At 33.0% G+C, this 26,461-nt stretch overlaps 1 protein-coding gene across 2 annotated transcripts; it reads right to left on the reverse strand.

Moving 5' to 3' along the window:
• Positions 1-2,957: 2,957 nt before the first annotated feature.
• On the reverse strand, positions 2,958-24,987 carry LOC127711812 (thyroxine 5-deiodinase-like). 2 transcript variants are annotated; one of them, XM_052217966.1, is made up of 2 exons: positions 24,917-24,987; positions 2,958-4,486 (listed from the first exon to the last, which is right to left on the reverse strand). In XM_052217966.1, the coding sequence occupies exon 2, from the start codon at positions 4,484-4,486 to the stop codon at positions 3,758-3,760; it is 729 nt and encodes a 242-aa protein (XP_052073926.1). In that variant the 5' UTR covers positions 24,917-24,987; the 3' UTR covers positions 2,958-3,757. The 2 variants fall into 2 exon arrangements, with proteins under 2 accessions (XP_052073926.1, XP_052073927.1); XM_052217967.1 differs by lacking the exon at positions 24,917-24,987 and adding an exon at positions 8,701-8,938.
• Positions 24,988-26,461: the final 1,474 nt, after the last annotated feature.

The following is a 26,461-nucleotide window of genomic DNA, read 5'->3' on the forward strand; positions in this document are numbered from 1 at the left end:
GTTAATCCACCGTTTTCTTCGTAAAATGCTATGACCAAGCCAGGAATATGACAGCTGTTTTCTTTTCTTTCCGTTGGTTGATAAAGTCAACATTACCCGTGATATAGTCTTACGTTGATTTTGTTAGGGTTTATGCACATTCCCCCTTTTGAATTTACCTTGGAGCTCGGTATTTTTGTTAATACTTATTTATATTTTAAATTTTCAGGTAACTTAGTAACGTATAGGGAAACCCGATAACAAAGACTTAATGCGTTAATGACGGTGCGGACGTCATCATCCAAAATCAATCTCCATAATTCATACGATTAAAATCTATCTCAACTGAGAATACGAGATCCATCCAATGAAATCATTTAAATTTTGGAAAAAAGATTTATGTGACTTTATCGATCCATTTTTAATTGACGAGACAAACAGATTTGTTTCTAAGTTAAAGTTTGTTATAACAACTCGTAATTTTTCGAGAGGTTATACTTTCCTCAAGTTTGCTTAAAAATAAAGTTTCAGCGGTGAATACATTTAACTTTTTGCAGCAACACACCATAATATCGGCTATCATTACGGCATATACAATAGGATGATTGATATGTTTTCTCGATTGCTATTTAAACAAATGTTTTGGCTATCGTGTACAGCAGATTTTTGCGTTTTCCAATTAGCATTGTAATATTAGGGATATTGCAATGGTGTATAGCAGATTTTGGTCAACGTTTCCGATTGCCATTGAAATACTATTGATATTGCAATCGTGTCAGTAGAATATGATCTGTGGTCTCTATTGCATCTACTGTAGCGATAGCATGTAAAAGTCTGTGAGCATCAAAATGAAATAAAGACAGGTACATTTTCAATGTTCATAAACTAAATTTTACTTCATTTAGATCTTGCCAGTAGCGATGCATTGGGTTACTATGAAGGTATGACATATAAGAAATTGTTACTCTCTTGTCTTTAAAATGTAAAATAATGTAAAACTCTGTAGTCCTGAGAGAATACAATAAAACATTCCGTTTTTTAATTAATGACAAAGTATAGGATGCTTCGTTTCTCAAGGCGTTCCGGATGCAGGTGGGTCCAAAGGCGATTCGGACTGATGAGGTTTTTATAATTGTGTGTTCATTTTGTATACCCTTGGGCTAATTTTTACTTAATTTATATTCTATCGGGACAGTGTATATGTCATTATGTTTTACTATACTGTGTGTACCATCGACTACAAAGTCTTTTTTTGTGGGCGTCTTCGACAGATTTATTTGTTTTTTTGTTTGAATCTTTCAGTCAGTGTGATGTATGTTTACACAGTTTTGCCTGTTGGATCCCATATATTGTGACGTAAACCAAATATATCAGTTATAGTTGCTCATCTAATTGTGTCAATATAATGGAACTAAAGGTTGCACTTCTGTGAATATAGACGATGCAATTTCCATAGAAACTCCTTTTACGGCTTAAACTGTGCCACTTTTACTATGAAGTTTCGTAAAAAATTATATCCCAGAACGGAAAGTTTATATGCACTACTATTTTTTTCAAAGGTCAAAACATAGGGCTGTGCGGCATATTTTCAACATTTATATGCCCCGAAATTATAAGAGTTTAAACTTATACTAAAATTATGTATTACCCCTCTCTTGACTTTGGATCTTCCTCAGAATTCAATTTAACCGCTATCCATGGGTATTTATGCTGGTAACATTCCCAAGTTATGTCTCTACGAGATGAAGTATAGAGATCATATCTGGGAACCAGTACGTAAACAAAACAAAATATCTATGAATATTATATATCTCCCCAAAAGAGGCGTGGTTTGTGAAACATCTGTATTTACAAAGTGCAACCTATAAACAACTGTCATACCTTCTGAACGTAGACTGATCAGATCGTAATTGACTGCAAGCGAATTTACCGCCATGAAAATGACATGAAAGACTGAAAATAATTTACAAAGGTATTGTTCAGAATTTTAAGAGATGTTTAGTTCAAAATGACCGTATCAATTTGAAATGGTTTAATAGAGATACACTGGTATAAGAGTACTCGTAGTTACTGAAAGGTAGTTAAAAGCCCAATTTCAAATAATAAATAAACTATGTTCTTGTACAGTAAATATCATAATCATGCAATTTATATAACAAATAGGATTCACACAAGTTGTTATTGATCAGTTGTCATAATTAATTGATTGATTTGTTGTGTTTAACGTCACTTTTAGCCTGCTTGGTGATATCATGGTGGCCAGTTTAGTTAATTGAGGAAGTCAGAGTACCTGAAGAGAACTACCGACCTTTATAAACTGTTGAGTACATATCATGAGTAATGTTTCTTCTCATACCTCTGCTCATGGAATTAAATTGACTTGAAAGTTTCAAAGAAATGCATGGCAGATCATGGAGTTATTTCACGTTAAACATTATAGGTATTATTTACATTTCGTATGAACAAAAGTAAAAGTAGAAATTATAGGTAGCTGTTGATATAACTTTGCATTGTAAACAAAATTTCAAAAATAATTATGTGTTTGATTTCCTCGAACGAATCACCTACTGGAAGTTTTGTTAGTTTGAATCATACTTAACATTAAGTCTTGTTAGAATTGGCAACCAAAGAACCTTCTTATAACCTCAGCGTACCTTGCGTGCAGTTACGTAGCAATTGAAGTCAATCCTTTCAGATGAGGCAATATCTACATTACGAAAAAAGCAACTTCATAACATATAAAGATCTTGTTCTTGATTAACATATTTTCGACAAATTCTATCACTTTCATTAGAAACGCTGTTTCTGCATTTACGCACAGCCTGATTAAAGCAACAATTCGTAAAATAATTGAAGAAGAAAGGCGATATCATTATATTTCTAACCATCCAGTTAGACACAATACAAACCTTCTAAAAGTAGAAAAAATAGAAGTAAACTCAGTCTTTTCTTCACATTGGAATTCATAAAACCAACGATGTTTTTCATAACAATTTTATTATAACATATCCAGCAGAATGGCTTCCAACAAATCTGACAACTATTTACAAATTTGTCTTCATACGTTAGACTGGAAATGATCACTAAAATGATTTTTAAATATGTCATAATAAACAGACTATAGCCTTACTAATTGTCAAAATAACATTTGAGCTGCGTCGGATAGAAATCGATCTTATGCAAGAGGTGATAGTTACATATACATGCATTTCACTGTGATTGATTAGAAAATAAAATTCTGGCATTTAAGGTAACTTGTTGGTCTGAATTTAAACATTCTTGCAAAATATCCATATTTAGAAACGGTTGAAGCATTTCCAGGCACATTTCTCCATCAAATACAGCGTACAACATGTATTTGTATTTATTTGCATAAGGTCGATTTCTATCTGACACAGCTCATTCTATATTATTCATAAGAAAAAAATACAATTACATAGCAGATATTTGCATGCTACTTCCATCAAATGCAGTCAATACTTATTTAACCAATTTTCCAGCTTGAAATAAAAAGCCAGCGTGTTATAGTTTTAAAAAGAGTTATTTCGTAGTATTTTTCGGTCTACATGGCATATTTTCATAATGGTACAAGTGTTTCTTAATGATTTCTTTTACCTGATAACATTTTCAAAAAAAAAAATTAAAACTTGAACAGTTTGCAGTCTATGCCACAAACGATAGTGTACATGATAAAACATAATCGTCTTACTCTCTTCTTACCATCATATTTTACTGCTTTTATATTGTTTAACTGCTTATTAAATATACAAATACATGTCTAACTATTATAATTCTCTAACCACTGCTCTATGTCTTCAACACGATACCCTGCTGGTCCTCTTTCACCAGCAAATACGATGACGTCATTTAAAACAATATATAAACGCTCATAGAGCCCTCCGTACTGCAAATTAGCCTCATCTAGCATGTTATCCACAACAATTGAACATTTTGGTCCAAAAGATTGTAGCCGTTTAGCTGCTGTAATGCGTTCTTGCAAGTTTCTATGATAATTTATTTCTATGTTATTTCCAAATTTCCAACCATCAGAGGGATGTGCCTCTTCAATGTAAATGATTAAAAAATCAGCGATATCAGAAAAGCGAGCTATTACTTCATTGAAGTGCTCAAGCTTAACCATAAACGGTGGTCACGTACAACTGCCAAAATTTAATACCAGTGGTCTTCCTTTCCGTTGAAAGTCTGAAAGCCTCGTTTTGACCAAATTGTCTATCTTAATCACTTCGACGTTTGGTGGTTTGCCGTGTAACTTAGCAGTTTTAAAAACATCTAAATACATCGCCCTCCATACTTGTTTGAAAAAGGCCATTGTATAAATGGAGTTCATACAGTCTTCGTCAGAGAGTGTAGTTCCTTCGTTTATTTTTCTAAATCTTGCTGCAATTGATTCTTTGATAGATGGAGAACACCTTGATAACAGAACTTTAATCGACAGAACGACCATTTGTAGGATGCAACCAATGACCTTGAAGACGTGAAGGAACATCTGTAATTGAAAGATTGATTGATTGATTGATTGTTGGTGTTTTAACGCCACTTTTAAGCGCCACATTTGGGCTATTTCGTGGCGGTCAGTTATTATTGGTGGAGGAAGCCGGAGTGCCCGGAGAAAACCACCGACCTTCGATAGGAAAACTGATAATCCTAGTCAATTAAGATTGGAGTCGAACTCACAACCTCAGTGTTGACTGGCTAGTGGTTACAGTAGTAGAACTACTTAGACCACTTGGCCACCGAGGCCCCTGTAATTGAAAGAGTATATGTATAAGAATAAAAGGAAATGGGGAGTTCACGCCAATAAAACAGCGACCTAACGACATACATGACCAAAAAGACATCTAGATGGCAACATACAGACTTCAGCAATAGATAGATGTCTATAAATAAAGGCAACAGTAGTATACCGCTGTTCAGGTATAGAACCACTAATTCAGGCCCGGTCGGAAAGAACATACAAGAAAATAGTACATATTTTAAACAAAATAGTTCCTACGCATAGCTGTATCTTTGTCAATAGTGGGAATATTTGGGTAGTTTTAGTATCAAATGAAAGCTTGGGGACTTGGGGTCACTGTAGAACCTTGTTGAAAGTTTTATTTGAATAATAAAGAAGTATAGGAAATTTTAATAGGAGGGCTCATTTGGCCTGTTGTTCAGATCAGAAGTTCCTGTTTTTGTACTATCAAACTTCCGGGAACCAGTACGCTCTAATATGCAATTAAAGGTATGTTGAATTTTTCAGCACAAGTCAGCATAAGGTACAGTTTTGACATGAAATAACTGCCACTTTATTTGAACTTAAGATAAAGTAGCCATTTATGCTTGAAATTGCAGAATTTAACATAGAAAGCAATGGGGCTATAAATTAGTGGTTTTATACCTATTACTGACAGGCATGAGAAATTCTATTTTTAGAAATCATACCCTTTACAGTGAAAATTGGTCACATTTGTTGTCAGAAATCATGTTACATTATTTTTTTTATGTAACAATTATGTTAGTGTCAAATTACAGCCCTCAAATTGCTACAATAAGGTATTTTAGCCTTTTTTGGTCATTTAGCATGCACACAGTTAAGATTTTACCTGAAATTTAAATTTTTGGATTATCTAACACTGAAACCAATGAAACTTGTATATTATGACTAGTTTATAGTATAAATATTGTTTTTGGTCAAATTATCTAGTGAGTGTTCATGTTTTATTGTGTTTCTTGGTGAATTATTTATTTCAAGGAAAATTGGTGTATACTTATATAGGAATTCCAAAATCTCACTTGAAATGCATTTTATAATCATTTTAGCAAGTTGTCTAGCTTGGAGATACATAAATTGCTTTGTTGATCCATGTTTATACATAAAAGTATGTTTTTTTTACCTAATCACTCTCCTTTTCCAACATGTAGAAAAAAGGGGGGACAAAATTATCAATTATATTTTATGTTCGGACCACTGTATTTGTATTCAAGGAAGAATCTCTGATAAAAATAAGACATATAGGTAAGAACACTGTTATTTGAGTAGATATTAACAAATCAGAACTGGTAAAAATTGAAAAAGTGTCATATCTGTCACTATTAGTATCTATATGTAGTTTTCTTTGTTTAACGCATATGTTACTACCAGTCCAATTTGAGCTTGAATTCAGTGATATAGTGTTTTGACAAAAGCTTTATGTGTTTTTCTATGCTAGAAATAGATCATAGAAGGAAATTAAGTCAAGCAGAAGTCAATATAACAAGTTTGGTGCTGTTATAGGTATAGAACCACTAATTCAGGCCCGGTCGGAAAGAACATACAAGAAAATAGTACATATTTTAAACAAAATAGTTCCTACGCATAGCTGTATCTTTGTCAATAGTGGGAATATTTGGGTAGTTTTAGTATCAAATGAAAGCTTGGGGACTTGGGGTCACTGTAGAACCTTGTTGAAAGTTTTATTTGAATAATAAAGAAGTATAGGAAATTTTAATAGGAGGGCTCATTTGGCCTGTTGTTCAGATCAGAAGTTCCTGTTTTTGTACTATCAAACTTCCGGGAACCAGTACGCTCTAATATGCAATTAAAGGTATGTTGAATTTTTCAGCACAAGTCAGCATAAGGTACAGTTTTGACATGAAATAACTGCCACTTTATTTGAACTTAAGATAAAGTAGCCATTTATGCTTGAAATTGCAGAATTTAACATAGAAAGCAATGGGGCTATAAATTAGTGGTTTTATACCTTCAGTAGTCATAATTCGATTAAGCAAAAGCAAATCCGGGTAACAAACTAAAACTGAGGGAAATACATCTATAAAGTATATCCATAGACACATTACACGTGTTATCATTCTTACTTTTTTACAAATTGTGACTTGGATGGAGAGTTGTCTCATTGGCACTCATCCAGAAGGGGGGGGGGGGGGGGTCCGGGGGTTGGAACCCCCCCTTTTTTTGACGATCAATGCATTTGAATGGGGACATATGGTTGGAACCCCTCTTTATCCTGGGTTGGGAACCCCCCTTTTAAAAATGGCTGGATCCGCCCCTGACCACATCTTCTTACATCTAATTAATTCAATTGAAGGGTTCATATTTCTCGAGAAATTTGTTTCTAACATGTAAAAAAAAACCTTGAAAGATACCAGGTTGATAGTTTTGTACGCAAGACGTGCGTTTCATGTACACTAGACTCATCAGTGACGATCGAATCAAAAGTTTCAGGTCTTATACAGTACGAAATTGAAAAGCATTCAGAACCAAAAATTCAATTATGCAGCCAAAGGGGGAGAAATGATAACACATTGACAAAAAACACTCGATAAGAGGTAGACAAATGAATAAAACGTCTGATTAGGATTGATGGGTTTCTAACATCCAGTGGCAAGTATTACGTGCAAATTTGAAATTGTACAAGGATAAAGAACAATGAATTCGTACTGAAAAATTCCTGCGCTTCTTGTTTGTCTTTTGTTATACATATGTATAACCGCACATTGAAGTATGGAAAGTTACGAGGGTGATATGCTTTAATAAATCTATTGAAATTAAAATTTGGGCTAACAGCATAAAACGTGTTTTTTTTTCGTTCTGTGTACTCACAAAATAAACTCAATGTTATATAGATTGATCAGAAAGTCATTTTTTTTTAAAATTTATCATTATGTTAGATATCACATATTGGAAAATATATAATTTTTTCCAACCGAAACTGGTAAAATTTCATATCTAGGTGTCAGGTAAAATCCCGAAAAATTCAAGATGAACAATTGTATTACACGTTTTTATGTGTCTCGTATAGGTGTATTGCTATTTCGATGTAGAATTCGAATTCCTTTTATAGATCAATTTTTTACTCTCCAGGGTATAGGTTCTTAAAACAGATGAACTCTCCTGTTTCACCATTTTGCCTATGCATATCATTTCGTCATCAATAAAAGCAACAAATAAATACACCTTAAACCTTATGTCTGATGTATATGCTTTACTTTTCTAAAATTACTATTGAGCTTTTAACGACTTCTTTACTTCATTCAAGCCATTTGAGATTAAAAGGGGAGCGGATGCGGGATAGAAAGATAGACTTCTCTTCCCAACAGAAAATCACACGGTGAGATGGAAGCCTGGTTTGTCCTAATATATAAATAAATACGCACCAACGCCCGAGCGAAAGTAGGACCTGATGGGTCAAATTAAGAAAACGCAACTTAATCAAGTTCATTGGAACTTAAGTAACATCTCACTCAGGGGTTTGTTGGTCACCTAATATGACACATTTTCCATCACCTACCAACGTATTTTTTTTAACCAGTGGCCTTAAAATTAACCGCTCAAACAGACCTTCTAAAATTCAAACTGACCAATTTTCCGTGCGGCCATCGTGTATCGTGCGTGTTGCGTGCGTGTATCGTGCGTGTACCAATTGTGCGCTCATCATTCCTCATTCCGTGTGATTTCCGTGTAACGTGCGTGCATCGTTCATTCATTCTTAACCGTGTATCGTGCGCTCATCAATCATTCATTCTTAACCGTTTATTGTGCGTTCATCAATCGTATATAACCGTGTAACGTGCATTCGTCAATCGTTCATCTCTAATTGTAACGTTCATTCATTGTGTTTTTTAGATGATAGTCGGTTATAGAGTTCATCAAAGCTCATATTTTATCTGTTATAGTGTATATATGTTCCGACTTTAAATAAAATTTACATTTTTACTTACCTTCTTGTGAACTCTTAATTAACTTCATCGTACATAACGTTCATACAGATTCATGACTTTTTGTGTAAAATTTATTTATCGTCTGTAAATATTTCGTGTTTATTCAGTGAGTCTTGGCTGGGACTGACACATTTTGATATAATGATACATGTTCTACGTACAAACAATAACATGATGACACTTCTACGACAGAACAGTTAAAATTAGAATTTCTATTCAACTGAGCGACATGGGCTAAAACATATACTGTTGAACAACTGTTATTTTTAAAAAATATTCTGTCAATTAAAAACAGAAGTGCTTTTGCAAGATTTAGATGTGGGGTAGCTCCACTAAAAATAGAAACTGGAAGGTATGAAAGAAAAGAAGTCCACGAGATGAAATGTTTTGTAGCTGTACTATTGAAGATGAACTTCGTGTCCTTTTAAAATGCCCATTATATGTAGATTTAAGACAAATCATGATACATTAAGCTAAACGTTTTAATGCACATTTAAACCTATAATCAGATAGCGAAAATTTTATATTTGTATTTAATAACGACAATGTTGCTGCTATAGTTGCCAAAAACATCAACAATATTTTATTGAAAAGAAACGGTATTTTATTTCACTAGTTCTTAAAGAAACACATGTTTTATTTTCATTTAGTATAGATGGACACTGTAAATTTTAAATGTAAATGAGTAAAAATATGTTTATATGTAGATATTGTGTCTTAAAAGTCTCTCATAAATCTTTTTTTAAGATTGGTGCATACAATGCAAATGTTATAATGTTTTATGTTTATTTCTGTGAATCTCATTTTATGTTTGTATGTGGTGAGACTATAATAAAATATTGAATCTAAAAATATTGTAACTATAAACTTTACTTAAATCTATACTTGAGTAAGAAAATTAAAACCAGAATTAGATTTTTAAGCTGACAAATTTTTGTCCCTCAACGGGCGTTTAATACCATTGATATACTACAGAACCAATCGCAATATACATGTACATATATTTTGGACATCTTATCAGTATTAACGTTCAACTTGAGTCATTTCTCCAATGTTGAACTCTGCTAGATTATAATTCTTCGCTTATTTGGCAAATACATATTCTACTAAGATTTTTTCAATCATTTAAGTTTTGATAAATATCATTACAAATATCCTATTTGTCTCAGTTTCTGATGGTCACATGCACATGAGGGTATTCCATTAAGAAAATACAATATACAAGGTTGTCGGGTAAATGTGAATTGCGGATTAAGATGTTAGATGTCAAACTTGAATTAACAAACTGAGACGAATTTAACGCGAATAAAAATTATGTATTTTCTCTTCAACAGTGTTTTATTCTCTGTTCTTTATTTTCATTTAAACTAAGCTAAATACGTTTTGTGGCAAATTAAATAAAAATAAACATTATATGTATTTAAAGGCATTTTGTAATTAAAAAAGTATAAGATCAGGCAAATATATCACGTATTCCTTAAGAATAATTTGAAATTGGGGAACTTTTTTAACTTGAAATTGTGTTTACGGGTTTAAAAAACAGTCTTTTTTTATTTTCTGATTAAAAAAAGTTAAATATATGGTATTATCGTAACAAGTCTTTATTTGAATAGAATAAACATGTAACACTTTCTCGGATTCACTTTTCATCGTGTTCATGATTGCATATCCGGGACACCGTTTTTAATGTATGCCTAAAAGATTAATATCCGAAAAAATAATTTACAATATTTATACCACTTTGTTAACCTTCTAGGATTATTCAAGAATGACGGATTTTTTTTACCATGGGGGTATTTTTTGTTCCGTTACTGAGGATATGTTTTGTCCTTTACGAATCCATAGTACAACTTTGACTCCAATAGGGATAAATTTTGTCTCATATATAGAAAACACGGTAGTTGTTATCCGATAGATTTTTTTTCATTTGTATCGGATATAATAGTTATTTTGAAAAATACAAACAATTCATTGAAGTTTCGTATGCATCTATCAAGATCCAGCAAATTTTGTCTAGTATAAAGGATTGCCTTGGTTTTATAGCTCAAAACGATATTATTTGTTTTGCTTACATTGGTTAAATAATGAAATATATGTTTCAGAAATTTACACAGTTTAATTTCGGCTTTGACTCCCGGGGACACTGTCGTTTACAGTAAAAGACGAAAATCTACACATAGATATAAGAAGATGTGGTATGAGTGACAATGAGACAACTCTCCATCCAAGTCAAAATTTATAAAAGTAAACCATTATAGGTCACAGTACGGTCTTCAACACGGAGCCTTGGCTCACACCGAACAGTAAGCTATAAAGGGCCCCAAAAATTACTAGTGTAAAACCATTCAAACGGGAAAACCAACGGTCTAATCTATATAAAAAACGAGAAACGAGAAACACTTATGAACCACATCAACAAACGACAACTACTGAACATCAGATTCCTGACTTAGGACAGGTGCAAACAAATGCAGCGGGTTTAAACGTTTTAATGGTACCAAACCTTCACCCTTTTTCTGAAACAATAGTGTAACATCACAACATAGAAAGACATGTACGTTCTTATAAAAAAGAAGACGTGGTATGATTGGCAATGTTCATAATTATTGTTCTCCCCCTAATAATGAATCTATAATAGATACCACTGGACGTTAAATGATCAACTATTAATTCATCCATCTTTTCCTTTTAGTTTTGTGATAATTTGCATATCAAATACATGAAACAACTGCAGATTTGCACTAAAGTTTGGAGGCCGAAATTATTGCACATATAAAACACTCATTCACACCTCTACATTTTGATCCCCTCACAAAACAACACTTTATAAATTTCTAGGAACGCTCAATGCAGACTTGGAAAAACAATCACCTGATTAAGTGTTTGCGTTTATATGTACACAAGCATCATTTGAATCAAAATATATATTGACGAAACAACTTTATTAACAATGACACATTAAAAGATTTTTAAACGGACTACTGTTGTGTTGTAGGTTTTAGTAATAGACGATCTAATATGCCGCCTTACTTTGTACCTTTAATTGTCACGAAGAAATGCTTGGATTCCCGCTGAGGTCGTTCACTTAGCGGAAAGAATAAATTAGAAAAATAAGCGGGGGTCACTTCAAATCCATATATTACGTCACTGATAAATTAAGAAGTCAATTAACACCTTAGCCATGTGGAATCCTAGTTTTACCTTTTACAATCTCACCAGGTGACAATTGATAATAACGTACCCCTTTCTACGGTGTCATCCTGGTTTGCCCACTTTTAATTACATGAATATGTAAACATAGGGGGAATTGTTGTTTTAACAATTATAGTTTATTTCTGAATTATAGTCAAATATTTTACCTATTTTTTTACCTGTAAAATTTTATAAAAGATACTATATTCTGCTAATAAATCAAGGAAAAATTGCCAAAATATTTTATATTTTATATAGTTTTGAGCAGGAAAATGTATTGCATTTGACAAATATAAAATAAAAAAAAATAAACAAATATGTGTACAAATATGTTTATTATTTTTACAAATTATCAACAAATAGTTTTAATTGCTGGTAAATTCTGAAAAAAAGTAAATATGTAAAATAATGAAACTAAAGATTAGAACAAATGTCATTAAAATTTCTTTTTATTTATTCAACTTATTTTTTTTTAATTCTAATAAATATACTGTTCTGAAATTTAATATAAAAATATCTAATTAATTCTAACAAATAGAATATAAATGCAACTGTTCAGAAGCCAAGCTTAACATTTGACACAACAATATCAGTTACAACTTCCAACCAGAAACGGTATTTATTGATTACGAGACAGAAACCAATAACGCAGCACAGACAGTGTTCACAGGGGTAACCGTGAAAGGCTGCTTCTTCCACTTTACCCAGTGTATTTGGCGAAAGGCACAGACATGTGGTCTACAGTAGTATTATAAAGATAAAATGCTCTGCTGGGCGCAGCTTGATACAACCGAAGAGGTCGAACCCTGAACAGTTGGGGCAAGTATGGACACAACATTTCAAGCTTGATACAGCTCTGAATTTGGATTGTGATTAAATAATTGACACAGCATAGGTTTCTGACACAGAATGAATGTGGTCTAAGAACTTAAATTTTTTTAATTTATCTATTATGGTCCAATATCCAAAATCTAAATACATGGTTAGATTCAGCATATCAAAGAACCAAATAATTCAATTTTTGATGAAATCAAACAAAGTTTAATTTTGGACCCTTTTGACATTAATGTGGACCAATTTGATAACGGGGCCAAAAAATCAAAATACATGGTTAGATTCAGCATATCAAAGAACCCCATATATTCAATTTATGTTGAAATCAAACAAAGTTTAATTTTGGACCCCAATTTGGACCAACTTGAAAACTGGGCCCAAAATCAAAAATCTAAATACATGTTTAGATTCAGCATATCAAAGAACCCCTAGAATTCATTTTTTGTTAAAATCAAACTAAGTTTTGTGACTTTTGAAATATATATATATATAAAAGATTGTATTTCCCATCATTATACATATGGTGCCCCATATGACTTATTTTACATTAGTGCTTTGTTTATTTCATTATGCAATAAAATTGAGAATGGAAATAGGGAATATGTCAAAGAGACAACAACCCGACCAAAGAGCAGATAACAGCATTTATAAACTTGATTATTATATTATTTAAATTATATTTGCAATAAAAGACAACTTGTATTGGTGTATTTATATCATGAAAATCATTTAAAAACTAATGAATAGTAAGACACTTTTATAACTGAATGTCATTGTTTTGTCATTACATGTTGTTGTACACATATGTATGTTAAATGAATCGATTGATTTGATATTAAGTTATTGAGAGAAAAGATATTTGATTTATTTATTATTTTTCTATATAAATGAAAATGGAATTACAAAATATAAAATACCTTATATATAGAAAACACTAATAAACTATATACCTAAGTTGGAACAGACTATACAATTGTATGCTCATTAAACCTTTTGTCTTTTTTGTTTTCTTTACTAATAGATAATTGGTATAATTAAAAGTGGGCAAACCAGGAGTAAACCCTTTCTACATACAGTTGCTGCAAAGGGGACGACGATTTGGTATTCTGACGGAAGCCAGAAGGATTTTTTCGGATTGAATTTCATCGTCATCTGTTGCTACCTGGGAATATTATACTGTCAATCACGATTTAATGTCCCAGTTGATACGCATTCTATTTTTTTTTGTCTGCGCGAAAATTTATTTAACTTTGGTACACAATTATTTCCTGCATTTTGTGATGCAGATTTTTCTTTTTCATCTTGCCGTGGGCAAAATTATTTATTTTCAGCTCTTACTAGGACAGGATATTCATTTTTCTAAAATACCCCCCCTCCCCCCCGAAAATCAAATGGTCATCCCCTAATACAGATGTTAAAAATGTAAACCCTGTTTCTGTATAAGATACATGTACCTAATTTACAGTGAGACATTACGGTTAATGCAACTAGATATATTTTAATGATTTAGGAGGGGGTCATTCAGCAAATTTGATCTTATTTTATGGTAAAGCAGGATATTATTCAATTATCGATAACGATATCTTATTGTAAATTCATTCATTATTAATTAGAATAAGTAAACAGATAAGTTTTACATAACAAGGATTTTACTAGTACTACGTCCGAAGGATATATCCACATTTTCTAATTATAAAACCAAATACATGTTCTAAAGAATATATAGTTGAATTACCTGTTCTTAGAGACACTCAAAATGTTAGAGCGTTGAAATACAATATGTTATGAGGAAGTAAATGTATACATGAACGCATGCATATTAATCAATTTAAGTAATGACAGCTGTATCAAAAAAGTTAATATTGAAAACAACTGCATCATTTGTTACAAAAATCTAATGCGCATGTCTTTCTACACGTTTAAAATCCCTGTACATGTACAATACATAATAGCTACGTTCGCCGTGACAAACATACTGTGTGCTGGTATCACCTGTTTTAATACCTGCCTCCAGCACACACCAAGAGAGAGAGATGTGTATTATCGGTATTTATTATTGTGTTGCCAAATATAAGGGTAAATTGGATAGCCCCTGTCACGTATGATATCGTTAATTATCGCGGGATTTAAACTAAAATTCGCATATGATTTCGAGATCAGGGTTGATTATGTGATTCTGGTCTATCATAAGGTACTTATCATTTTTTACCTGGGAGGGGGGGCTGGTCATTTTGAAATCAAACATATAAAATTTTCTTGATCCCCCCATGATATTTCACTATTTTTATTTGATCCCCCCATAATATTTCACTATTTTTATTTGATCCCCCCTGTAAAAACATTTAAAAAATGTGATCCCCCCCTCTATTAAACATTAACATGCCAAAATTTTAACATGCAAAACACTTACCGAGTTATTTCACGGAAATATTGCAAACATGAAATAGTCTTTTCTAATTTCCTATATTGGGCTATTAAAGAAAACTTGTTCCTAAGTAACTCTGTAAAAAATATACTAGTATATGTCCCTCTTTTGGGTAAACGTAAGTTTTACGTTAGGCCTTATAAAAACCTCCATTGAGTCGGTAAACTTTTATATGGAATAGTTCATGCTTTTAGCTTGAACAATTCAATTACTCATTTATTATTACATTTCATTCATAAATGTGTGATATATCATCATAGTAACCCCAAAATTTTGATTTATTAACTTAAACAGTACAAATTTTGAGGGAATGAGAGGTTTAAATGGACCCAAAGGGATCTTTTAATGAAAACAAAAAGGCACATTAGTGGTGTTGTTCATCTGTTTAGACTTTTGTATCAAAATTCAACTGTTTGTATGCAGATTAGATGAATATTTGATCATTTATTGGAGAATTTATTGCTCTACACTATTTTCTTTCATGATGCGGCTTGATTTTAATTTTTTTACAAAATTTTTCACAAACCGCTGTAAATTTTACTTTATACTTAATTTCTTCCAAACTATTAAGCTGATTATAACAAAATGTGAGTGAAATACCGTATATCAGGTTTTTTTTCGTGATAATTATGATGACAAAATGGGCAGGTTAAATTTTAACTGTGTATAATTTTCGCTGAGTGGGAAAATACACTTGAAAATATAACTGTATTGTATTGTAAAAAATACAAATATCCGTGTATATATGTGATTTATTTTAATTTTAATTTTACATAGATGCAAAGATCTGCAAAATATTTCGGGTTATGACACCAATTAATAGATCGTCTCTAATTAACATTTGTTAACCTGTCACTGATTGCTGTGTTGATCAAAAGGTGTGCCATGTATTTTTAGTAATTTCAATTATTATATAAACAGATACCTTAATTAAGTATACACTTTCTTGTCATCTACCAAACAACACAAAAGACTCAATAATCAACAGTTTAATGTATAAAACTTTCAAAAAACAATAAATCTGGGAATATGCAGTGAAATTTACGCAGGGTCAAATTTTCGCGTTTCTTAAGCTGCCGCAAACAAAGCAAAAATTAAACACATGCGAAAAAAACCCGATATACGGTATAACGACTGGATTATTCGGGTTATGAAGCACCAATGCATTTTATATGGGACAAAATGACACAAAAATGGCAGCTTCCTACATCACCTAAGTCATGTAATGTCTTACTTAATTGTCATGATATGAATGGTGGTAAAAATATATTTCCATTGGACTGTTGTAACCATCCGTTCTTCTTCACATTTTGTATTTTGAAGTTTGCAAACTACTCATTTCCATATGCAAAAAATATTAATCCCCCCACTTTAAATTTATAAAAAAATTTGAACCCCACTTTTCCACACACAGAAAAAAACTTGATCCCCCCTGCATTTTGACCAGCCCCCCCCCCCCCTCCCAGATAAAAAATGATAAGTCCCTAACTGATTACACTATTACCTTAAATAATTGAAAAATTAATTATTTGCATAAGAAAATAACCTAGACATTAGATATATTTACCTTAAAAATATTTGTTTAAATTGTTAAAAATCATTTGATATTCATCGGTTAATAATTAAATGAAAAAATATAGAAAATTGTTAAGTGTTTTTTAAGGAAGGAATAAAATGTTTGTCCCGAGAAAAAATAGCCCCTCCCCCTACGAATGATCATTACCTAAGTGGGGGCTTAAATTGTGAGACCGATCGAGAGGCCTGACTGCTATAAACAACAGATGACGAACAGCAAACAGTGGATACTTGAAAAACAGACGACGACGGACACAAAATTATTGCACTGAATAATTTCAACTATCACATGATTCTATTTGAATATTGGAGTTGAAGCGGTGGCAAAACCTCGGGTTTTACCATAGATAGGTACACAAACTTAAAACTCAATTTATTTTAAGTTGAATAATTAAAATTCAATTTGATATCGTTTTTTTCAAATCTCCTGATTATATTAGACATGCATTTTAAAAAATCTTTGTGATATTTTTACCGTTTGGTTTTAAATTGGAATTAAAAATTGCATTTTCCCGTAGAGTTTGAGGTAAAACCCCGAGAATCTCACCTCCTGGAAATTTGAAGTGCCAGGGAGTTCGAAAATATGACAACCTCATGTATGAATATATTCACATACTTGAACTTGTATAAGGAATATAAACAAATTCAGTATGTTTACTGCATGTACAAACAAACAACAGACACCGAGTGATGGATACAAGTGTGGCTTATATTGCTTAATTCATTTTTACTGAGAGCACAATTTGATTGATTGATTATTGGTTGCTTAAACGTCCAGCAGCAAAAATGTCATGCATATTCAGGACGAGAAGTCGTTTCAGAAGAATATTATGAAGTATTAGGTATTACAAATGTTAAAATTTTCTCATTATTTGGTAAATGTTATTTTCTTAGCTATTTTTGATTAATTTGTACGAATCATATTTTTCTGACAAAATTATATCTTTTGCTCTAAAGTAACACATACGATTCTGATAATATAAGGAACATTATAACTTAAGTAAAAAAAAAAAGGATTATGATTGTTTAATCAGTTGTTATGTAAGTTCGCTCGTGTCAGTCGGATCACTGATTTTCAGCAAAAAATATTGTTCAACTACTCATTTCTATAAAAATTGGAATTCATGTATTAAAAATCTATCTCTACCATATTATGAAAACAGTGTACAAGTAACACCACACTTCTAGTCCTTAATGGCATATTATAAGTCGAGAAAATCCCGCACCCGAAGTCGTGTTTCAGCTGGGCCCTAAACAAAAAATGTATTTTAGTTCAATGATAATGGACGTCATACTAAACTTCGAAACATACAAATATTACATAAATTTCTGAACGTAAACTGGTCCTTTGTGTTGGAACCCTTTTTTTGATGATCAATGCTTTTGAATGGGGACATATGGTTGGAACCACCCCTTTTATCCTGGGTTGAGAACCCTCTTTTTAAAAAATAACAGGAATGGCCACTCTTTTAAATGTAGCAATTTATAAATTTTTTTTTTATAATTTGACAACACTCATTGATATTGGAAATTGCACCCAAAATATTTAACTATAAACAAGCATTACAGGACCTTGATTTAGAACAATACCTAGAAAACCCTCTGACATGTGACTGTTCCCACTCGCCTTACAATTACGGCCCCTCTGGTCATGTTATTACTGGGGATCTAAACATAATTCACAATGAAAATCTCCGAAAGGTGATTTCTCATGATCCTAAGTTTAGAGAACCCCAACACATCAATTAGAACCATAACTTCAAAATAATTATGGATTCCATTGAGGACTACGCCAGAGCATGGGCTAAACGAGAAGAAGTTCAACTAGACACTTTGTCAGAATGGGTCAAAACAATCAGGTCTCTGATAAAACGTCGCATTCATAAGTTGAAAAAATTTGTGAATGATCGACCAAATAGATATAAGAAGATGTGGTTTGAGTGCCAATAAGACAACTCTCCATCCAAGTCAAAATTTATAAAAGTAAACCATTATAGGTCACAGTACGGTCTTCAACACGGAGCCTTGGCTCACACCGAACAGTAAGCTATAAAGGGCCCCAAAAATTACTAGTGTAAAACCATTCAAACGGGAAAACCAACGGTCTAATCTATATAAAAAACGAGAAACACTTATGAACCACATCAACAAACGACAACTTCTGAACATCAGATTCCTGACTAAGGACAGGTGCAAAAAAATGCAGCGGGTTTAAACGTTTTAATGGTACCAAACCTTCACCCTTTTTCTGAAACAATAGTGTAACATCACAACATAGAAAGACACACTATAATAAAGTCCGTTTTCAGAGACAAAGAGGCTGTGAAATGTCTATCATCTCTTCAAGATAAGTATGTTGTTGTTCCTGCGGACAAAGCTTCAAATAATATTGTCTTTATATGTAAATCGTATTACTACGAGTGTCTTTTAAAAGAATTAGGAATAAATGAGCACTCAGGTAATCCCACATACAAAAACATATCATTTGACAAGGATGAGATTTTGGCGAATCATAAGTCCTTCATGGCTTCAATGAACAGTGCATTGAACAACAAATCGGAGGACTTACCGTGTTTGTATTGGATACCTAAACTTCACAAAATTCCGTACAAACAACGGTACATTGCCGGCTCATCTGCATGTTCCACTAAAGAATTGTCCATTAGATTGACTAAAATTCTGTCCGCAGTGAAAGAGGGTCTTCAGAAATACTGTGAAACTGTTTACTCGTGTAGTGGTATTAACCATAATTTTTATGTGGATTCTTAAAAACTCTTAACAACTTCTTGATAATTTTAAATCTCGGTCTTTTTCTGAAATTAGTTCTATCAAAACTTTTGATTTTTCAACCTTGTATACCACCATTCCCCATGTGAAATTGAAAAACCGTCTAAAAGAAATAATCCACAATGCTTTTCATCATAAAAATGGTAGCATACGCTATAAATTTATTACTTTGGGATACAATAAGGCATATTTTGTTAATAGTGAACAAAAGGGTTAAACATGCTACACAGAGGAACAAGTGATCAATATGCTGGAGTTTCTTATTGACAACATATTTGTTGAATTTGGAGGTAGACTTTTTCAACAAATTGTCGGCATTCCTATGGGAACGAACTGTGCGCCTCTCCTTGCCGACCTCTTCTTATTTTCATATCATCCGGAATCGGAGTTCCTTCAGACACTTGTCAAAAACAAGAAGATCAAAGAAGCCAGGTTATTTAATTTCACTTTGAGATATATTGATGATGTTCTTTCCATTAACAATCCGAACTTTTCTGATTGGGTTCCATTAATATATCCACCAGAACTAGAAATTAAAGAAACAACAGACACGGCTTCCTCCGCCTCATTTTTAGACTTATACCTCGAATTTGACATACACAGTAATCTCAGTACCAGAATCTATGACAAACGAGACGATTTTAATTTTGAAATTATCAATTTCCCCCACCTTAGTAGCAATATACCAACTTCACCTGCATATGGGATATACATTTCCCAACTTATTCGGTATTCAAGAGCTTGCAGCTCCTACTCAGACTTTGTAAAACGTCACCAGTGTCTGAGCAGAAAGTTGATGAACCAGGGGTATGTCAAAGAACGTCTCGTCCTTTTTCTAGAAAAGTTCATCGGAAGGTACCAATAACTTGTTGATAAATATTCCGTATCAACTTCACAAATAATACACGATGGTCTTGAAGTATAGATTTTGCGTACTGACGTTGTTTATCATCTTAATAACGTGTTATAGTATTCTTTTATTTATCTTTATTGATATTACCTTTACTGTTAAGTCTGTTTTATTGAGATATCCATTTGACGTGACTCTGTGCTTATGTATCCCGTCATACTTTGAACGACAAAATTATTTTATTTATTAATATTACTTTTACTGTTGAGTCTGTTTTTTGTGATATACATTTGACGTGACTCTGTACTTATGTATATCGTCATACTTTGTACCACACAATTATTTTATTTTATTTATTAATATTACTTTTACTGTTAAGTCTGTTTTTTGTTATATCCATTTTACATGACTCTGTATTTATGTATCAACTCATACTTTGAACGACAAAATTATTTTATGTCTACCTGTGCGAATTTCAAACGCGCGATTTTACGCCAGTACTTAAAACCTTCCATCCTTTATGGGTGGATTTTACATAGATAAATAAAATCGTATAATATAAGCAAAATGAGGATTTTAAATTTGATGCATGCCTTTTTGTACTTCTTCGTTACATTTGTTTGTTTTTATAGTGATTAAGATGATAACACAATGTTGACTGCTGTACCCCTATTTTTGACATTTTTACCTATTGTGTCTATTTGTTTTGTTCACGCATCGTTGTCAATATAATGGAATTTGATGCGACTGTCATACAAGTGAGAGGTTTAGCTGGCTATAAAACCAGGTTAATGCCTGTACCAAGTCAGGAATATGACATTTGTTATCCATTCGTTTGATGTGTTTGAGCTTTTGATTTTGCCATTTGATTATGACTTCTATCTAGATATTGACTATGAGGGTCGGTTGAAAATAAAACTTTACGACAAAAGAGATGATTTCAGCTTCCCAATTGTGGATTTTCATTTTGAAACCAAGAGTTCCAAATGGTGAAGTTGAAATCATCACTTTGTAAATTTTACGGACGCCATCACGAGTTGGTTGACCGTTATGGAATATCCGTTTCACAGATGATATCGGATATGTTCCTTACGTCGTGACTACAATCCCGTTCCCTTTTCACGAATGTGACCTACCGAATTAGACTATTTACCCCGGCCTATTTGTGACATTTTTACCTATTGTATTCGTTTGTTTTGTTCACACATCGTTGTCAATATAATGGAATTTGATGCGACTGTCATACAAGTGAGATGTTTAGCTAGCTTTAAAACCAGGTTCAATCCACCATTTTCTACATAAGAAAATGCCTGTACCAAGTCAGGAATATGACAGTTGTTATCCATTCGTTTGATGTGTTTGTTTTTTTTGATTTTGCCATTTGATTGGGGACTTTCCTTTTGAATTTTCCTCGGAGTTAAGTATTTTTGTGATTTTACTTTACACTAAACGATATACGACAATTAATTTATTTAAGGGGGCTCGAGGGTATAAATCCACTTTTTTTTAAAACACAGGATAATCCGATTTTGCTATTTTTTCTATAAATGAACTTTATCATATACTTAATAGAAAAATAAAATAAAAAATGGGGTCACCGTTCATTTAAGTTCACAATCTGCCTTCGAAAGAAGCATGCATTTTTGTTAAGGTACTTTTTTTCTGTTGAACTAATAGGAAACATAGGTACTACCGAAATAAAAAAAGAACTAAATTACAAAAATCGTTTAAATTTTAGAATTGTTTAGTTAAAGTACAGCTTATTTGAAAACAATAATAATAAATATAGGTCACTGATGAGTTAAAAAAGATATTTCAATTTTAATTCGTCAATGAATCATTCACCGTGCGTGTATCGTGCGTGTATCATTCATCATTCATCGTGCGTGTATCATTCATCATTCATCGTGCGTGTATCATTCATCATTCATCGTGCGTGTATCGTGTGTTCATCATTCATCGTGCATCGTGCGTGTATCGTGTGTTCATCATTCATCATTCATTTTTCGTTAATCCTCCGTGTAACGCTCATCGCTCATCGTGCGTGTACCGTGTATCGTGCATTCACCGTGCATTCACCGTCCGTGTATCGTGCGTGTGGTCAGTTTGAATTTTAGAAGGTCTGCAAATTTAAAATTGTACAAGGATAAAGAACAATGAACTCGTACTGAAAAATTCCTGCGCTTGTCTTGTTTGTCTATTGTTATACATATGTATAACCGCACATTGAAGTATGGAAAGTTACCGTAGGGTGATATGCTTTAATAAATCTATTGAAATAAAAATTTGGGCTAACAGCATAAAACGTGTTTTTTTTTCGTTCCGTGTACTCACAAAATAAACTCAATGTTATATAGATTGATCAGAAAGTCCATTTAAAAAAAAAAATTATCATTATGTTAGATATCACATTTCAATAAATAATTTTTTCCAATCGAAACTGGTAAAATTTCATATCAAGGTGTCAGGTAAAATCCCGAAAAATTCAAGATTAACAATTGTATTACACGTTTTTATGTGTCTCATATAGGTGTATTGCTATTTCAATGTAGAATTCGAATTCCTTTTATAGATCAATTTTTTACTCTCCAGGGTATAGGTTCTTAAAACAGATGAACTCTCCTGTTCCACCATTTTGCCTATGCATATAATTTTGTCATCAATAAAAGCAACAAATAAATACACCTTAAACCTTATGTCTGATGTATATGCTTTACTTTTCTAAAATTACTATTGAGCTTTTAACTTCTTTACTTCATTCCAGCCATTTGAGATCAAAAGGGGAGCGGATGCGGGATAGAAAGATAGACTTCTCTTCCCAACAGAAAATCACACGGTGAAATGGAAGCCTGGTTTGTCCTAATATATAAATAAATAAGCACCAACGCCCGAGCGAAAGTAGGACCTGATGGGTCAAATTAAGAAAACGCAACTTAATCACACTACATCTTGACTTATATTAGGCCGTGAACACACCAAACGTTGCGTACTGTAGACCTGTTTACAATTAGTTTCTTCTGTACATCGGTTTTACATGTACTTACCTGTACATATGAATATTGTTTACACCAGCACGTACACGTAATTTACATTAACATTATATAGAATTACTCTGTAAACTTTTGTATCGGAAAGGCGTAAATTAATTTATATATTTTTTTGGGGGGGGGGGGGGGGAGGAGGAGGGGGAAGGGGGTTGAGATAAATTGTTTAAATTCATACTTTTTTAAAAATATGTTTGTTTCGAGATAACAATTGTTTGATTCATTGAAAAAGAAGGGCGGGTGTAGTTTTAACATGGAGTTTAAAAATGATCCTGTATGTTATTGCAAAAAAAAAATGTGTTTGTCCCACGAAGATGAATGGTCGGTACCTTAAGAAAATCGTCCTATTGATTTGGAGAACTTTGAGAGTTTTAAAGATGTCACGATTACTCGGACCAAAGCAGCGTAACAATAGGCGAAAAATGGATTTTCAAACTGATTGATTGTTGATTGCTTAACGTGCAGTGGCAAATATTTCATGCATGTTCAGGACGAGAACAAATTCACAATATATACAATAGGTAGTTCCTGTAATAGAGGACGTCCGAGATGAAGGTCGGGGTAATTTGGACTGCCATTGGAAAATGAGTGTATACTGGATAGCTATAGGGACATAAATGTTGTCTTGCAACAGGCCACTTACGGACCCTCAAAGAGTTTGCGAGAGTGTTTTTAACGGGCAAAGATCTTGACCGTCTCTACTAGAGACATCGGATTTAATGTTCCCATTATGATCGGACGTGCCTGAGTACTTGTACATCCCGCACAGTCAAACGGACGCCCCACTTTGGCAAGGATTTTACGGCCGGTCGGAAGAAGATCCAAGTGACCATAATTTTAATCCCCAATCACAGATGGGGTGATTTGGGAAATGAAAAATCAGGACTGGTACTAAATGTAAAAATAACCTTGTCCAAGACATGATGAAAATGAATGTTTTGTACTTTGCAAGAAATAGTTGTTTACAAAAAACCGAAATTAATTGTTGCGCTAAATGAATAAGCCGTACACCAACAGATGTGTAAAATGAATATTCAAACAGCAAAGAAAAAAACTTACACTAAAAATCAAATGGTCATGTTTTATGAACATTTTAAACCCTCGGCTACGCCTTGGGCTTTAAATCTTCATAAAACATGACCAAGTATTGTCTAACTATCAACTGCGTGTAGTGAAAACTTGTTTTAAACTACATGTAAACATTGATTTTTATCAATGCGGACGTTAATAGAGTTTAGTTTAAGTGTAGAGTACACTTGAACCACAACGAGTTTAGTTCAATATGAACACGGCCTTAGACAACATTAATCAAACAATAACTCTAGTGGTAGAATCTGTCTTACAATTGACCGTAAAACGAATTCATTTAGTATAGATGCAGGTCAAAATTTTGATATTTTATTTCCTATCTTTTATAAGTTAAATGCTTGTTTTTACTGTAATCAGATTGACTTTAGTTTGTGTCAGTGTAAAGTAGCTTTGATCAAGATTATTTATGTAAAAACTTACCGTGCCTTAATTTCTATGTGCTAATTTGGCAATATACACAACTTGTTCGATTGTAAATGTTAAATGACATGACACGAATATCTATTTCAAATTTTAATCTTATAAGAACTCAGTTAAATTTTGGTACAGGTAAAGTATATGTACGAGAGTGATAATGGCCGGAGGCCAGAGGGTGATCTTACACTGACACACAAAGTCCGAATGGGATAACTATTTTACATCCCAGCTGTTCTAGATTGGATAAAAAACCATCTACGCTTCATAAAATCTAGTTTTAGAACGCCACACAATCATTAGAATATACTTTATATATTACTATATAGTATATACCCTTTATGAGCCCCGGATACAATGTTTAAATATGTTAAATTAACAGCGAGAATCTATCCAGTCGTCCTGGTGTAGGGGTATGAATCGTGGGTCTATATGGCCGAGTTTACTTGAAACTCTAGAGTTAACTTTACTAACTCGGGTTTCAACAATCCGAGTTTACTCGAACCTCTCGAGTTAACCCCTCTTACCCCGGTTCCAACCCTCGCTGAGCCAGGGTTAAACTCGAGAAACCCTTGAATGACGTCAAACCAATAAGATTTTTTCCTTTTTAGCTCACCGGGGCCCGAAGGGCCCCATGTGAGCTTATGCCATCACTTGGCGTCCGTCGTCGTCCGTCGTCTGTCGTCGTCCGTCGTCTGTCGTCGTCGTCTGTCGTCGTAAACTATTTAAAAAATCTTCTATGAAACTACGGGGCCAAATACCTTCAAACTTTAACTAAATGTTCCTTAGGGTATCTAGTTTATAAATTGTATCCGAAGTTTTGATCCATCGACAAACATGGCCGCCATGGCTAAAAATAGAACATAGGGGTCAAATGCAGTTTTTGGCTTATATCTCAAAAACTAAATCTTTTAGAGCAAATGTGGCAGGGGTAAAATTGTTTAATTGGTCAAGATCTATCGGCCCTGAAATTTATAGACGAATCGAACAACCCATTGTTGGGTTGCTTCCATCCGAATTGGTAGTTTTAACAAAATTTTGCAGTTTTTTGTTATTATTTTGAATATTATTATAGATATATATATAAACTGTAAGCAGCAATAATGTTCAGCAAAGTAAGATCTACAAAAAAGTTAATATGACCAAAATTGTCAATTAACCCCTTAAGGAGTTATTGCCCTTTAAAGACAATTTTACACAATTTGTTCATCAAGTTTGCTAACATTTAAAAATCTTGTCCTCTGAAACTACTGGGCCAATTACCTTCAAACTTTTATTAACTAAATGTTCCTTAGGGTATCTTGTTTATAAATTGTATCCGAAGTTTGTATCCATCGACAAACATGGCCGCCATGGCTAAAAATAGAACATATGGGTCAAATGCAGTTTTTGGCTTATATCTCTAAATCTTTTAGAGCAAATGTGACATGGGGTAAAATTGTTTAATTGGTCAAGATCTATCGGCCCTGAAATTATCAGACGAATCGAACAACCCATTGTTGGGTTGCTGCCACCGAATTGGTAGTTTTAACAAAATTTTGCAGTTTTTTG

This window comes from Mytilus californianus, unplaced genomic scaffold (assembly GCF_021869535.1).
Source record: "Mytilus californianus isolate M0D057914Y unplaced genomic scaffold, xbMytCali1.0.p SCAF_8, whole genome shotgun sequence".
Taxonomy (NCBI): domain Eukaryota; kingdom Metazoa; phylum Mollusca; class Bivalvia; order Mytilida; family Mytilidae; genus Mytilus; species Mytilus californianus.